General features: G+C 37.8%; 4 protein-coding genes across 5 annotated transcripts; 1 reads left to right on the top strand and 3 right to left on the bottom strand.

Annotated features, from left to right (window-relative positions):
- Nucleotides 1-32: 32 nt before the first annotated feature.
- On the bottom strand, nucleotides 33-1,561 carry LOC108134841 (putative gustatory receptor 92a). Its single transcript, XM_017255303.2, has one exon. The coding sequence runs from the start codon at nucleotides 1,395-1,397 to the stop codon at nucleotides 114-116; it is 1,284 nt and encodes a 427-aa protein (XP_017110792.2). The 5' UTR covers nucleotides 1,398-1,561; the 3' UTR covers nucleotides 33-113.
- Nucleotides 1,562-2,828: 1,267 nt separating this feature from the next.
- LOC108134937 (G1/S-specific cyclin-D2) lies at nucleotides 2,829-6,909 on the bottom strand. Of its 2 annotated transcripts, none has more exons than XM_017255460.2 (6): nucleotides 6,690-6,909; nucleotides 5,817-6,466; nucleotides 4,786-5,007; nucleotides 4,220-4,394; nucleotides 3,496-3,641; nucleotides 2,829-3,433 (listed from the first exon to the last, which is right to left on the bottom strand). In XM_017255460.2, exons 2-6 carry the CDS (start codon nucleotides 6,357-6,359, stop codon nucleotides 3,125-3,127), a joined length of 1,395 nt encoding a protein of 464 aa, XP_017110949.1. In that variant the 5' UTR covers nucleotides 6,360-6,466; nucleotides 6,690-6,909; the 3' UTR covers nucleotides 2,829-3,124. The 2 variants fall into 2 exon arrangements, with proteins under 2 accessions (XP_017110949.1, XP_017110950.1); XM_017255461.2 differs by having other exon boundaries at nucleotides 6,714-6,909.
- A 1,008-nt stretch (nucleotides 6,910-7,917) lies between these two features.
- Nucleotides 7,918-9,552, top strand: LOC108134902. The gene is made up of 2 exons (XM_017255410.2): nucleotides 7,918-8,117; nucleotides 8,194-9,552. The coding sequence occupies exons 1-2, from the start codon at nucleotides 8,065-8,067 to the stop codon at nucleotides 9,485-9,487; spliced, it is 1,347 nt and encodes a 448-aa protein (XP_017110899.1). The 5' UTR covers nucleotides 7,918-8,064; the 3' UTR covers nucleotides 9,488-9,552.
- Nucleotides 9,553-10,194: 642 nt separating this feature from the next.
- Nucleotides 10,195-11,591, bottom strand: LOC108134903 (protein SREK1IP1). Its single transcript, XM_017255411.2, has 2 exons — nucleotides 11,353-11,591; nucleotides 10,195-11,263 (listed from the first exon to the last, which is right to left on the bottom strand). Exons 1-2 carry the CDS (start codon nucleotides 11,455-11,457, stop codon nucleotides 10,481-10,483), a joined length of 888 nt encoding a protein of 295 aa, XP_017110900.1. The 5' UTR covers nucleotides 11,458-11,591; the 3' UTR covers nucleotides 10,195-10,480.
- Nucleotides 11,592-13,690: the final 2,099 nt, after the last annotated feature.

Here is a 13,690-nt window from a genome sequence, read left to right as displayed (position 1 = left end):
TGTATAGTATTTTTTTTAAACATTATCATAACAACTTTCTGAAACCTAATTGTTCAAGAGTGTCTGCATTACAATTTCTACGATAAAAACCAGATAGTTTACTATTCCACACACTAATATAAGAAATAGTTTGTTGGAAACATCAATGAGACCCAAAGGACGAACTTTAAACTCGTTAAGGTTAAGGTGCGTGACGAACATTTCCACCTAAAAAAAAATTTAAAAATTCTAGTTGATTGGTATACAATATAATACAGTATAATAATATGGTTTCTTACCGTTTCGTTCCAATCTTTTTGTTTGCAGGCGAAGAAGAGCTCGAGAGTGAGCTCTCGAATGCATCTAAACTGATTCATTGATATTTGAATGGACAAACATAGAACGAGTGTTTGGAGCACAATGTTGATTAGGAAAACCCATTCACAAAACTCCCAGTACTTTAAATAGATCACCATGCTGTAAGAAATTGCGACTATAACATTAAAATTTTGGACCAGAATTAAAAACAGGGGACCATTGGTTATGCTCTGCATTGAAGCGACTACCCCAGTAATCTCTCTAAAAATACTTAAAGTATTCTTTAATCGTCGATTTGTTTTAAGTTTTGGTCTTAAAACCTCCGTTTGGTATCGCAGTTCAAAACGCAGTACTCTTTTCACTTCGGAATAGAGTACACCCAAGCCCAGGTACCAAAAGATACTGAAACTCAATATAATATTACACGAAGCACCCAAATACGCAAAGATGACCCAGAGCACGATATTTCCAAAACTGAAGCTCCATTTAAAAAATGCACCCATAATAACTATGCCCATGACTTGACAGCCGAGAAATAGAAAAATCAGCAATAGTTCTCCTGAGCCTCCAAATCCAATTTTCTTCTTTAGGGACAAGGCCCTCACTCGACGGAAGAGGCAAAGGTATCGGTTTAAGAGCCCTATCACGTTGTTGCCATGAAAAATCTGCACGTAGTTCATCGTTAAGTATGTCAGTATCGTGAACATGAGGTGCATGGTCTGTAGAATTGTAACCATTTTCACATCACTCGCCATCCACAAGGCGAAAATATAGACTTGGCCACCAAGGGGCAAAAGTCGCAGGACTTCTATCAGCCACTTTCGCCACGAGCGATTACAGAAGCTTTCCTCCACGACCATGGCATTATCCTTCGAATTCTTAAGTCGGAAGAACACTAAGCCAGTCCATCTTGCGAAGAAGAACATCCCACGCAGAATTACACCTGATATTTTGGGCACACTCATCTCGGGAATGTCGAACTTGACTGTTTGGCTTGGAAATTTTTTTTTAGAATGAATTCGAAGTTCAATTCTACAAATTAGTACAAACTTAACTCTTCGAACAATCTTTGGTTCCTGTGTCAGGGAGAATTGCATCATAACTCAACTGTCCATCAGATATGATCATAATGAATGACAACTTTTTCAGCTTACTCCCCCCAGCGGCGAAATGGTGAATGGGGTTTGGAAAAAAATGTAGTATTTTTGGCCTGTTTTTAGTCAGCGTTCGATTCGTTTTCCCTCCGTCACATTTGTGCTTTGGAACTAAAAAAAAAACAACATAGTTATAGGTTATAGATTTTGAATTGTTTATAAGATAAAAAAATCTTTCTTACACTCAAAAATTTTTTTTCTTAAATATAGAAAAACATTTTTTTCCTACATTTACAAAAAAATCTAAAATAACGACTTTCTTTGTTTAAGATAATTAAAAAAAAAAAATGTTCTAGAAAATATTTGTTTTCAATGTTCTTCAATTTAATGGTTTTTTTCTATGCTGACCTCTTCCTTATTTTCTATATTTATAGGTTAAATCCCTTGCTTTAAGAAAATAAATACACTAATCTCTAATTAATAATTTTTTTTATTTATGGAAATCTACTTTTCTCTAATATAGAAATTAAAAAAAAAAAAAAACAGTCCCTAAAATAAAGAAATATTGTAATTGTAATTAAAAAGAATTTTCTAAAATGTCTAGCCTATTGGGTTAATGTCTTGGAACATCAAACATTGCGTACCTATTTTGGACACGAGTTCAAATCCCCTACTAACCATTTATATGTCTATATATTTTTTGGAAATGTTCCGGTTTTATTTTTACTGGGCTGACTTTCAAAGACTAGTTAGCAAAAGCAATTTTCCCTTTGGATTCTTATAAGGGTTTAATGCATATTTGAAATCGGTTCAAATCGTATTTCCTTTACTTTCATTCCAAATAAATAAATGTAAATAAAAACTTTTTAAAAAAACAATTTTTTTTAACAAATTCTTTTGAACATAGTAATGGTTTCGTATTTCAGAATTACAATTTTGATTTTATTAAATTCGGAAAACTATTTTATAAAGCTGTCAATCGTCTAATTGAGCTAAAAATCGTCATAGCTCCAATGTTTTTAAGCATACACGATTATAAATCCAAATCATATGTTTTAAAGACAATTGGCAATAGCTGCAAGGGTATTAAAACTTCGGTTTGCCCAAGTTTACTTCCTCTCTTGTTGAACTACGGTCCACTTTATAGTATTAAAAATTATTATTTTACCGAAAATAGTGCTTTGCACTGCCATCATTCGTTGGAAATTCGATTCGCGAAATATAAAATAAAAAGTACACAAGCATTTGGTTTTTCCTCATTTATTTCCAACTAAAATTATTATAAGCCAAGTTTTTGTGTTCAATTTAACTTTTACATATGGTTTTTTTTTTTAAATTGGATGGTTTTTGTAAAACTTTTATATTTTAATAGTTTGTTATTTTTTGGTTATCTGGGTAGTTTTTCGAAAAGCTTATATACAAAATATAAAATGTTGCTTTACTGTTTACAATCAGTCTCGTTTTAATGTTTTATCCATTTTAAAGTTCCATGATGTTTGTCTTACACTATTTTTTACAATTTAATTATAGTTACAATAAAAACCCATTGTTTAGTACACATAATTGGGTAAATAAATACATCGGTATAGATGTAAAACAATATTGACCGATCTTACATGTACAGGTATGTATAATATGAACGTGATTCTATATAAACTTTAAAGTAGTATCAAATATATTTTTTTGTTTACAATCTAGCTTTATATATAACTATCTTGTTGTATTTTGATTTATCAAAATGTAACGTCTTGTAACTCATTTTGAGCCTGCGCCTGCATTTTGCATGTATGCGTTCTATGAGGCACCGCAGCTCCAAAGCTGTGCTGCTGATGTTGCTCAACGCATTCGGCTGAAGCTTTAGGCAGTGGCAAGGATCGAATTGAGATTTGTGATAGGTGCTGGGATTGATGTATTTCAAAACGACCCTGGTAGTATAACGTTGACATCTGCGAAGGGTCTATGTTGACAAGAAAAGGCTGCAAGTTTCGACTGTGCTCCTTGAAGATGTCTTCCATATGTAGCATGCAGTCCTGCACCTGTGCCTGTTGATTAATGGCATATAAGCGTATAGCATATATTTAAGCAGTTCTCTAAGTGCACTTACTTGCTCCACGCTGGTTAGGTCAGTCATAAGACTCAACAGAAAATGTAAGTTGTGTCCCGATCGCAGATGCCACTTCAAGCCATTCATCGATGCAGCAATACTCGAAGCAGCTATTGTGCTGGCCGAGAACTTGGCAAATTTATGTTCTTAACAAAAATATAATGAAAGATAAATATAAGTTATAAATATCGATGTGGAGCAAACACACTTCTTAGTTACATAGAAAATTTCAAGTTAAGATGTCAAAAATGTACAAACTCTTTCTCATTAGAATATGTTTTTGGTAAACAAACATACAGCTGCGGTCATAATAATAGTAACATATAAAGAGTTTAAAAACATACCTTTAAGACATTGGACAACTTTTGTTTTCATGTAAATTGCTTAAATCCCTGCACCTTGTTTTGGAATAATTATGTTTTTAAATCTAACTTATTTATAAATAAAAACAAAATTAAAAATATTTTATATATTATACATATGATAAATGTGAATTTTTATACGTGCCCCATTTAATTTTTATACGTGCCCCATTTAGTTTCATGAAAATATAAAAACAAAAATCAAAACTTGCTTCGATACTAGTTTTCATAGCTTTTCCATTAATTTAAACACAACTACTTTCATGACCGCAGCTGTAAGTTCTTCTAAGGGCGAATCTATGAGAGTCTTTCAGTATAAATAGTAAGTCCGGTTGTAAGGCTATAAAATCGTTTTAACTTACCTTTTGCTGCCAATGATATAAATGCCTGTGCATGTCCTCTAACTTTTCCAATGTTTATGTCTGGGAAGTGTTTACTTCCTATCGGCAGGCGCATCATTAGAAGCTCAAGAAAATCCAGCGGTGTCACAGATGACAGATCCCAGCCTAATCGGCTCAGCACGTACAACTCCCATTTCTTTAAATAAGAATGCAGAAGAAGACATACAATTACGAAAATGGAAAGATACATTTAAAGCAAGTACTCTTATCATCAAGCTTAAGATATCATTAAGTAAATCGTTTTAATAGGAGAAGGTGTTAATAATGCCAAGGCATCTATATATAAACTTAAGCACCCTCATGTTTAATGGGAGACAAATAAATGAAGGTGGAATAATGTTTTAAAGAAAATGACACAAAAACCTCTTTGAATAAAATTCGGTGGTCATATATACATTATAGCATATATTGTTTACACATATTTCAACCCAAGAGATTTCTGTGTCACCACACACCCCTAAATTTAAAAAAATATTTTTTGGGTCCTTAATTTAAATGGGCTCTACAAAAACATAACAAGTACTTACAATCAAATCATCCTTGTAAATGCTGTTGTCCGTATAAACAACCAGTAGGTCTACTGAAAGTGCACGGCAGCTGGGCTCACGGAGTTTTGAGGCCAGCAAAAGACAAGCGGCAGCTAAAATTTGCAGATGGGTCTTGCGAACTGATTTGCTCGAAAGAAATCGATCCATGTAATTTAATGCCAGTAACACGACCTCTTCCTGGCAATTTTCTTCAGCACACACCTGAAATATAAGGGATCACTTCAATGTTGATGCAATTCAAACTACGAATAAAATCAATCTGCTTGAGGTTTTTGTTGAGGGGATAACGACTTTGGTTGGTTAAGCATTTTAATCAATTATTTTTTTTCTAGAAGCAGAGGCCTGGCTTGGAACAACAAATTCTTAAGGTATAATGTGTTAACATTAACATATAACATTTTGGTCATGAGTTTGTAACGCAGTTGGGAGACATTTGAAACCAATAAAATACAATTTTTATTCAAAACCTTTAGCGAGTTCAATTTAAAAGCTTTTGATGTGAAATTTTACCAATTGGAGTTTTTTGCTTTAATTTTAATTTTCATTAGATATTAAATATAATACCCGATCATGTAAGAAAACTTATTTCATAGAAAATAATTTTGTTTTGGATATTTGGTTAAAAAAAATTGTCGATTTCCAATATATTTTCAATTTTAATGAAATGTGACTACCTATCATTAAGTTGTCGTAACTACCTATATTTTTTTTTTTAATAACTTCATATAAATTCAACTATATTTTTTTCACGATTTTAGTATAAAGATTTCAATTTACCGACTCTAGATACATAAATACATTGCAAAAGATCACGACAGCTTTGTAAAACCTAGTATATTTAGGTAGTTGTACGTTATTTAATTCTGTATAGTGTTGTTCTGGACATGCTTAAATCCGACCATTACCTTCGACAAGCTAAAGTAAGGTTCCAATCGCGTTTACTTAAGCACGTTAGGGTGCTATATACATTTTGGGTATATAATATTATCCGCTTCATAGAGGATACTCACTTCCATCATCCACTCGGCGACAATTTTACGCATTGGCGGAGTGATGTCCTTTTGAATGGTGAAGTACGTGTCGACAATTTGGTGGTGTTTCTCCTCGGTCTTGAGCGCATTCTCCAGACAACGATCGGAATATAATGTGGGATCCCCGATTGCAGTGTTCACGTTGTCCGTTGCGGTTGATGCCGAATTCGAATTGGAATTCGCATTCACATTCGAATTCGAATTCGATTGGGTCAGCCGCTGATGAAGCCGTTGTGATTGCGATTGTGGTTGTGACGTCGATTCCTTGCTGATGTAACGTGGTTCCAGTTCTTGATTCTTGGGGGCCGAGTCCATCGATGCATATATATAGACGATCTCATCCATATTGCACACATCCGGGTTTTCAGGACTTTGCTCTGAATCAGGATCTGTCTTCACCGAACACATTGATGATGAATCCCTGATGATCATCGGCGCAGCCATTTTTTGTTGGCATTTATTTCGGCGATACAAGGATGAATCAGATTCATTAAATATGTTTTCCGAACAAAACAAATCCATTGTTTAGCCAAGAGGTTCGGTTCAAAGCATGGGGTTCCGTCTCGTAGCCTTAAGCCATTTATGCGTGTCGGATTTGTATGAACTTTCAGGAACTTAAGTATGCAATACTGCGTGCGATAAAAAAAATATTCGTAATGAATATGTATGAATAGATGTGTGTATTTATTACAAAAGAAAAGGCACAGTTAAAAAATATGTTGTCTCGTGTTCACAGTAACTCCCTAAGGGCATAATTTCACAGGTATTTGATTTTTTTTTTATAACCATTACATGTCTTTATTTACATATGTTTTTGACCTGTTGAAAAATGTCTTTCATCTTCATACATACATATATACTTATGTATGTACATACATAGATATGCTTGATATGGACGAAAACGAGCCCAATTGATCTCTTCCTTTTATCGGAATATAAACATCACGACTGCTTCTTTTTAAATGCAAACCGCACGGAAACACATTGAGTTAAATTGTTAAATAATTCAGAATATATACTAGTTGCACACGTTTGCCACTTAACCGGCGTGGACAAAGCATTTATATGAACCAGATAGTTACACCTTATAATAAAAAAAAAACTAGTTCTTGTGATCGCAGGCGTTATAGCCTTTGCACACTGATGCAATGATCGTGTTCTGTTGTACAGAGGTGGGAATAAATCAATATTCACAATATCCACTTACAAAGAATATTAAAAAAACATATATTTGTTAAAAACCGCATCTCTTTACTTGTACAAGTAAATGAGATCCTTATTAATTGCAGCATATTTACATTAATTTGGTGGGATGCTCTGTGCAAATAGGAGCTTGCAATTAATTAAATGTTAATCCAAATAATTTAACCACGAATGGTCCATAATTTTTTGCCGAGTCGAATATTTGCCCTGCAATTGTAATGAGTATGGAAGAGTAAAAATCATATTTTTTAGCAAAACTTAATCTTTTTGATGTTTGGATGGTGGCTCAAATGAATTTTGAGTTTTACACCTGTGATTATTTCCAACCATTCCCCATATTTGGAATGTAATATTTGGTGTTGGTTGTTTGACGCAAATGAGTGGAAAAATTGTATAGTGATGGCCTTAAAATAGTTAATTTTTTCTTTGCTTTCAGCGCAACGCCATAATTTCACTCATGAGATGAAAATACATTCCTCGCGTTTTATTGGCCACAATCTTTCGTTATACCCAAGTCCCACAAGGCGCATCCGAGCGAAACAGTTGGGAAGTGAAACTCATGATCTTACCAATCCACCATCCAAAAACAGCTGACAACCGGCGACCGAGGCGTGATGAGAATTTGTTGTAATTTTATCAAACTTTTTTTTATAAATACATTTAAATAGCTTACACATAATTAAATAATGGTACTATGTGCACTCTCTTACACGAATTATACCCTGTGGAAATTGGGTGTAACAAACATATTTCCGATCAGAGTTTTCGGAACGTAAATATTTTGAGTCGAAATACCATTTGTTTTTTTTTCTCGTAGAAAAAGTCAAACAAAAATATCTATTTTCATCCCCTTAAAACGTATATATTTTATCGATATATTGATATATTTCTCACATCCCTATTGAAAACAAACTACAATAATAAAAGAAAATAAATATAGTTAATGTATTTGTATATTTTTGATACGACAATATGTGTATGATTATATGATAGGAGGACTTTATCATAATCATCATTTACCAGAATGGAAATTGGCAACGAGCAGTCCTATAAGGACTTTTTCGACAAGTTGCGGAGGTGAGTCAATCCCGAAATCATTTACTGGATATGAATGTGTAACTAACTATGTACATATATTTGTACATAACTCCAGTGATTCGGGACCCCGAAACTTGCGCCAGATCTTCGAGGACGATGATCGACCATTAGAGACCGAATCGCCCAGTTTGCGTTATCAGCCGGGCAGTTCCAAGAAACCGCAGGGTAGCAAAAAATCCCCGATTACCAGGAGTAGTACTGCGGATAAGGGTGATCCTCCAGCCTCCACATGGAACACGGTGATTGCCAAGGTGGTGCATGCCTATCAGGGCAACGAGAACGTGGGTCGTGTGGGATGCGCTCTATCGATTTTGGGCGAGATGGAGGCTTCCAAACTGATTGTATATAAGAGCAAAAACCAGGTGCTAACCACCCTGCAATTGACACCTCGTGGCGGAAAGGTTATCCTGCGGGAGTCCTATCTGCAGTTCTACGATGACGAGCAGCGTTTCTGGAGCCTGCGGTTCGACAAGGAACCGGATGAGCGTGAATTTGTACGGCTTATGATGAAGAACAAACTGCCAATGGAGCACTTTATTAGCGAGGTTTCATCCTCTAGCTCGGGATCACCATCCTGTGAGGACTTGTCCAAGTCTGGCGAGAAGTCCAGGAGTTCCAGGGCCAATCCTCCACAACCGCAACCGCGTCTACGCATGGGAATTCCATCTCCGGAGAAGCTGGAGGACGAGACACCCGAACAGGAGCAGGACGGAACCCCTGCAGACGAGGATGTGATAGTCACGCCACTGCCGCGACCCATTGGCTCATCAAATGCCCAACACCGGAACACCGGTTCCAGCTCCCTGGCGGTGGCCACTGCTGGACAAACTCTCCCTGACAATCCCCTGGCTGTCAAAGCATTGGACAAGTACATGGACGAACAGCGGGCCTCGGGCTTAATGATGGAGCACAAGATGGACGCCATCCTGCAGGCCATGAATCGCATGGGAAAATCGGGGGTTGCAGTGCCAGAAGCACCCAGCGATCCGCTGCTTCAACGCGACAGAGAGGATGAGATGCTGGAGCTGGAGCAGAAGCTGCTCAATCTCAAGCGGGAGAATCGTGCCTTGACCAAAAATCTCAAGGCCAGGGAACAGGCCTTGGAGGACCTGCGCTGCTCCGCTTGCGCTCTTTGCGAAGAGCTGCTGCTCCAGAATGCGGATCTCAAGGAGCAGAATGAACAGCTCTTGGCCAGCAGAGTTAGTCGTGACCTAAACTCAACGGCCGCATGTCACAATTGCGAGCAGTCTTCCAAGCAGATAGCCAAAATGCAGCGACACATTATCGCGCTGCAGGAAGCCTTGCGGATCTATCAGAAATCGGGGGAGCCCAGTTCCGGTCGTTTATAGTAGCTATCCAAATTTACATAACTTGTATTATCACTTAAAATGTATTAAATCTTTACACACTCTGATTTTTTAATTTAAGATTTTAACAGTTGAGATTAAGCGCCAGCATAGTTGTATTCAAAATCATAAAATCAAAAATCAGAATGCATAAAGAGTTCTTTGAGGGTTCGAAACATATCCATAAACACAAGCCAGACGCCACCAGCTTTCTTTAAATGCAATTGTTTTCAATAACAACCATTGCAATAGGGACTATGGAAATTAATAACGTTCATTTACTAAAAGAATATTGTATGTATTCTTAAATTGACTCCACGGGATGTTTCATTATCAATATATGCAAAATCTCTTTGAAGCGTTTATGTTTTGCGAAAAATAAGGTGAATGTCCACTATAATGTAACTTTATTTAGCTCTAATACATCGACTTCAAAGAAATAGTTTAAACGCAAGCTGTATTTAAATGAATTAAATTTGAAAGAATTATTAAAAAGAAATATAGCAATAGCATAAAAAAAAGCCTAATACGAAGAGAATCAAGTTGAAATACAGGAAAGGTTGGATAGTAGTATCTTTAATAGTAGTTTTTGTATCACTAGCTATAACCTAAATTACGAGTCTTTCAGTAAATGAGCGATATAAACCAAAATAAACAGCTGTGGGACTTGTTCCTTCCAAAAAAAAGAGAAAAACTCCGCAACAAGCGACTTCCTCGTGTACAATCTAATTTGTTGTATTTGCAGCAGATTATGCTGAAACTTAAGGGCTAGGACAAGTCTAGGGTTTAGTGTTTGCTTTTCGTATTCCGGGGAAGAGTTTTGAGGGAAGTTGTGGGCCTGCAACTGGAGGCAGTCTCTCTGTGGAAGATGGAGGAACAGGCAGGTGTTCTGGTCCTCCTCTTACGGCTAAACGGAAATCGAACTAGTTTACGGAGCGAGTGCTTTGGGAGGCAGCTGTGTATCCTGATCCTGATTCTAACGCTGATCCAGATCCTTCAGTAGGTGCTGCTGTCGCTGAGGCTGCTCAGGTAGCTGCTGCCGGCGTTTGGAGCACCAGATCCCCCGGCGCGATGACGCTTCCGCTTCACCTTGGACTTCTTGCGGCGCAACATGGCCGTGTCCGTGGATTTGCGCTTGTACTTGCCCTGACGCTTCTTCTTTCGGCCATACTCGTCCGATTCGCTGGTGCTCGACTCCTCGTTGTCGCTGGAATCCGACTCGGATTCGGAGGAATCGCTAGAGTCTTCATCCGACGAGGACGACGACGAGCTGGAGGACGAATCCGATGAGGATGACGAGCTGGATGTCGAGGAGGAGCGGCGTCGTTTTGACTTTTTGCTGGTGCTGCCGCTGCTGGGTCGTTTGCCCGTTTTGGTTTTGGTTTTGCTTATGGCCAACTCGCTGCCGCTGGACTTTTTGTGCTTTCGGCTCTTTTTCTTGCTCTTCTTGTGCCGCAAGGACGATGACTTCTTGTCCCTCTCCGCCTTGTCTTTGTGGGCCACCTTGTCGTGGCCTCTTTTCGAGCTGCTCCTCTTGCGGTCGCGTTCCTTGTCTTTGTCTTTGTCCTTCTCCTTCTGCCTCTCCTTGAGTTTGTCCCGACTCTTATCCTTGCTGTTTCTATCCTTGGCGGTCGCCATCGGCGGCACCGATGGCACTGGCACTTCGGCGCCTCCTTTCAGCTCCTGGGCACGCAGTTCGGTGAGCGGCGTGAGGTAGTCCAGCTCCGAGTCCGAACTGGTGCTCTCCACATCCAGCAGGATCTCCTTGTTGGGGTCCACCTGTTTAAGCCGGCGTCGGCATCAAATGCATTAGCTACATACATACATATGTACATGGCAAAACATGCGGTTTTCGGCAGGCTTCTTACCTTGAGAAAATTGCGGCATTGGTAGGTCAGGTGACCGGCGTAGCCGCATTTCTTGCAGGCGGCCCTCAATGTGTCCTTGTTGGCATTCGTCAGCGGGAAATTCATGGCCGCGATCCCCGGCACTCGGTTCGGGATTATCCACAGTTTATTTTGCCAGGCTCAGCATTAATTGTCCCCCAAAAATTATAATACCCCAACAACAAAAAACTCGAATTATTTTAGTGCGACCGTGCGCGCCCTTTTTAAACATACCACGCGGCAGTGTTGGACAATTTCGGGATTTTAAACCTGGCATTTTTGTGTTACGCTCACCAAGGTAAATAAATGATCTATGAAGTTAGGTAGTAGATATTATATTATAGATTTCTTGTATATAGAATTAATTACAGCATTCTTCATAATTGTTCCTCTTACTGTTTAGATAGTTTACATTTTTGTATGCCCCTTTTCTAGCCTAGGTAAATAAATTATGGTATAGAATCATAAAAAAATGCTTTGTTTAGCCAACTTATGTATACGATTTTAAACATATTTGTAAGTGTTTTAATAAAGCACGTTAAAGATACACTTTTTAAATCTTCAAACAGCGTTAATGATTTGTATCTACTTATCTTCAATTTAATTTCTCGTCCAATTACAGTTTTAACGATAACATCCAGTAAACAGTTTTTAGTAATTTTAATTATTAGCATTGTTTTTAAGTTTGTAATCTTATTTAAAAGTGAGCACAATAATAAACGTTACACAATCGGAACTGGTTCCGATATACCGTTAGAAACCTTCCTCAGGTGTGGTAACACTTTCATTTTTAAAATCAAAGTTAAGAATGTAGAAAATTTCAATAAGCGGTGAAAATTTAACTTTGCATAGACTTGACATAAAAAAAAAGCATTGCAATTAAAAGACAGTACATTAAGATAATAGTTGGGTTAAAATTCATTTGGCCAGCAATTAACAACGGCCGGAAGCATCGATACATGCAGCCAGTAATCGATATTTGAAAAATGCGAAAAACATCGATGTTTCTCCGTTTGGCTTAGTTGTTTACCAATTTCCAAGCCCCACGGATGCTCCGCGCATGAAAAGCCTCAAAAACTTGGAGATTCGCGAACGATAAACAGTCATTATATCCAGCCAACTCGCGATTTTTCAGTGCTTTTCGCCAAGGTGCGGCATTTTACAAGCCGTTTTGTTTCCACTTTTTTTGCGAGTGCTTTGCAGTGCCGGAAAGATAAAACCTGGAATGTAAGTGCCAGTCAAGTCCAATCGCGTGCCGAAGGACCTACTTTCAGCCATGGCCCAAACAGAGGCCAAAACCACGTGCACGCGGCGCCGCCGCCAGTTTCTGTCTGATGGCCAAAATCGGCAGCAGCAGCAACAACAACATTAGCAATCCTCTAAATAAATATAGTGCTTTATAATACCGTTGATTAATTAAATCGGCTTGGATCGCGTAACGTTAAATGTGGAGTGTGGCATTAACTGAACTGGTCAAGGGATAGTGATTTTCTTGCAGCGTTTTCCTTGTGATCCGTAAATGGGGCGGATGAACATTGGCAACAGTTGGCTGATCCCGAAAATATTAAAGCCAAGCATCAGGTGAGTGCTATCAGTTTAACGGTAAACCCATCGAATAGTGTGGCCAAAGCCCAGTTTGACTCAAAGTTGTAGCTATGAATATTAACAATATTATTATGATCCATAATTAACTATATCTTTGAAGTTTCAAAATGATTTTATTCTTTTTATTTGTGACTATTTATCAACGTATTTCTGATTTAAATGTATTTGACCATTGGCACAAGCAATCTTAATAAAATATATATAATAATAAATTAATGTAATATAAACCTGTGTCCCAAATGTTTGAAACAATTCACAAATGCAATAAGGTTTAATAAAGTTTTATTTCGGGGTAAAAATTGACTACCAGACTACATTTTAAAACTTATTTTGTACAAAATGCACCCAAGTCATAGGCGTGTAATCTGCAAGTGAATAAAAAGCCAGTCATTTGGACCGCTTTGTGTCATTCAGTGTGACCAATGAATTTAGTGAAGCATTCTTCGATGAGGAATCCAAACCTCAGCATATTAATTAAAAACAAATTACACATTTTTTGTTTCGCCCACTGCCCACGCCTTAATTAAAGACGCCAAAGTGTAACGGTAATAACCGACAACGGGAACGACGACCGACAGGGGTTTTGTTATTTCTCATTGTTGTTTTTGTAGTGCTATAGATGCAGCCCGTGGCCGCACTTGTTGTTGCTGGCGTAATTGTGCCAGACATCGTCGCTCATTCTCGCTAACGCTCAGAACACACACTTAAAAAATTG

The sequence above is a fragment of the Drosophila elegans genome, unplaced genomic scaffold (genome assembly GCF_018152505.1).
Source record: "Drosophila elegans isolate 14027-0461.03 unplaced genomic scaffold, ASM1815250v1 contig_149, whole genome shotgun sequence".
NCBI lineage: Eukaryota > Metazoa > Arthropoda > Insecta > Diptera > Drosophilidae > Drosophila > Drosophila elegans.
The sequence above is the reverse complement of the archived record's forward strand: the minus strand, read 5'-3'. Positions and strand labels throughout refer to the sequence as shown.

Excerpts from the sequence above, each read along its gene's own strand:
- LOC108134902 (XM_017255410.2), top strand. The coding sequence starts at position 8,065 with ATGGAAATTGGCAACGAGCAGTCCTATAAGGACTTTTTCGACAAGTTG. Across the intron at positions 8,118-8,193 it reads TTTTTCGACAAGTTGCGGAG|TGATTCGGGACCCCGAAACT; the intron begins GTGAGTCAATCC and ends ACATAACTCCAG.
- LOC108134903 (XM_017255411.2), bottom strand. The coding sequence starts at position 11,457 with ATGAATTTCCCGCTGACGAATGCCAACAAGGACACATTGAGGGCCGCC. Across the intron at positions 11,264-11,352 it reads AATGCCGCAATTTTCTCAAG|GTGGACCCCAACAAGGAGAT; the intron begins GTAAGAAGCCTG and ends CGGCTTAAACAG.
- LOC108134841 (XM_017255303.2), bottom strand. The coding sequence starts at position 1,397 with ATGATGCAATTCTCCCTGACACAGGAACCAAAGATTGTTCGAAGAGTT.
- LOC108134937 (XM_017255460.2), bottom strand. The coding sequence starts at position 6,359 with ATGGATTTGTTTTGTTCGGAAAACATATTTAATGAATCTGATTCATCC. Across the intron at positions 4,395-4,785 it reads TTTACAAGGATGATTTGATT|AAATGGGAGTTGTACGTGCT; the intron begins GTAAGTACTTGT and ends TCTTATTTAAAG. Across the intron at positions 3,642-4,219 it reads TATATCATTGGCAGCAAAAG|AACATAAATTTGCCAAGTTC; the intron begins GTAAGTTAAAAC and ends ATTTTTGTTAAG.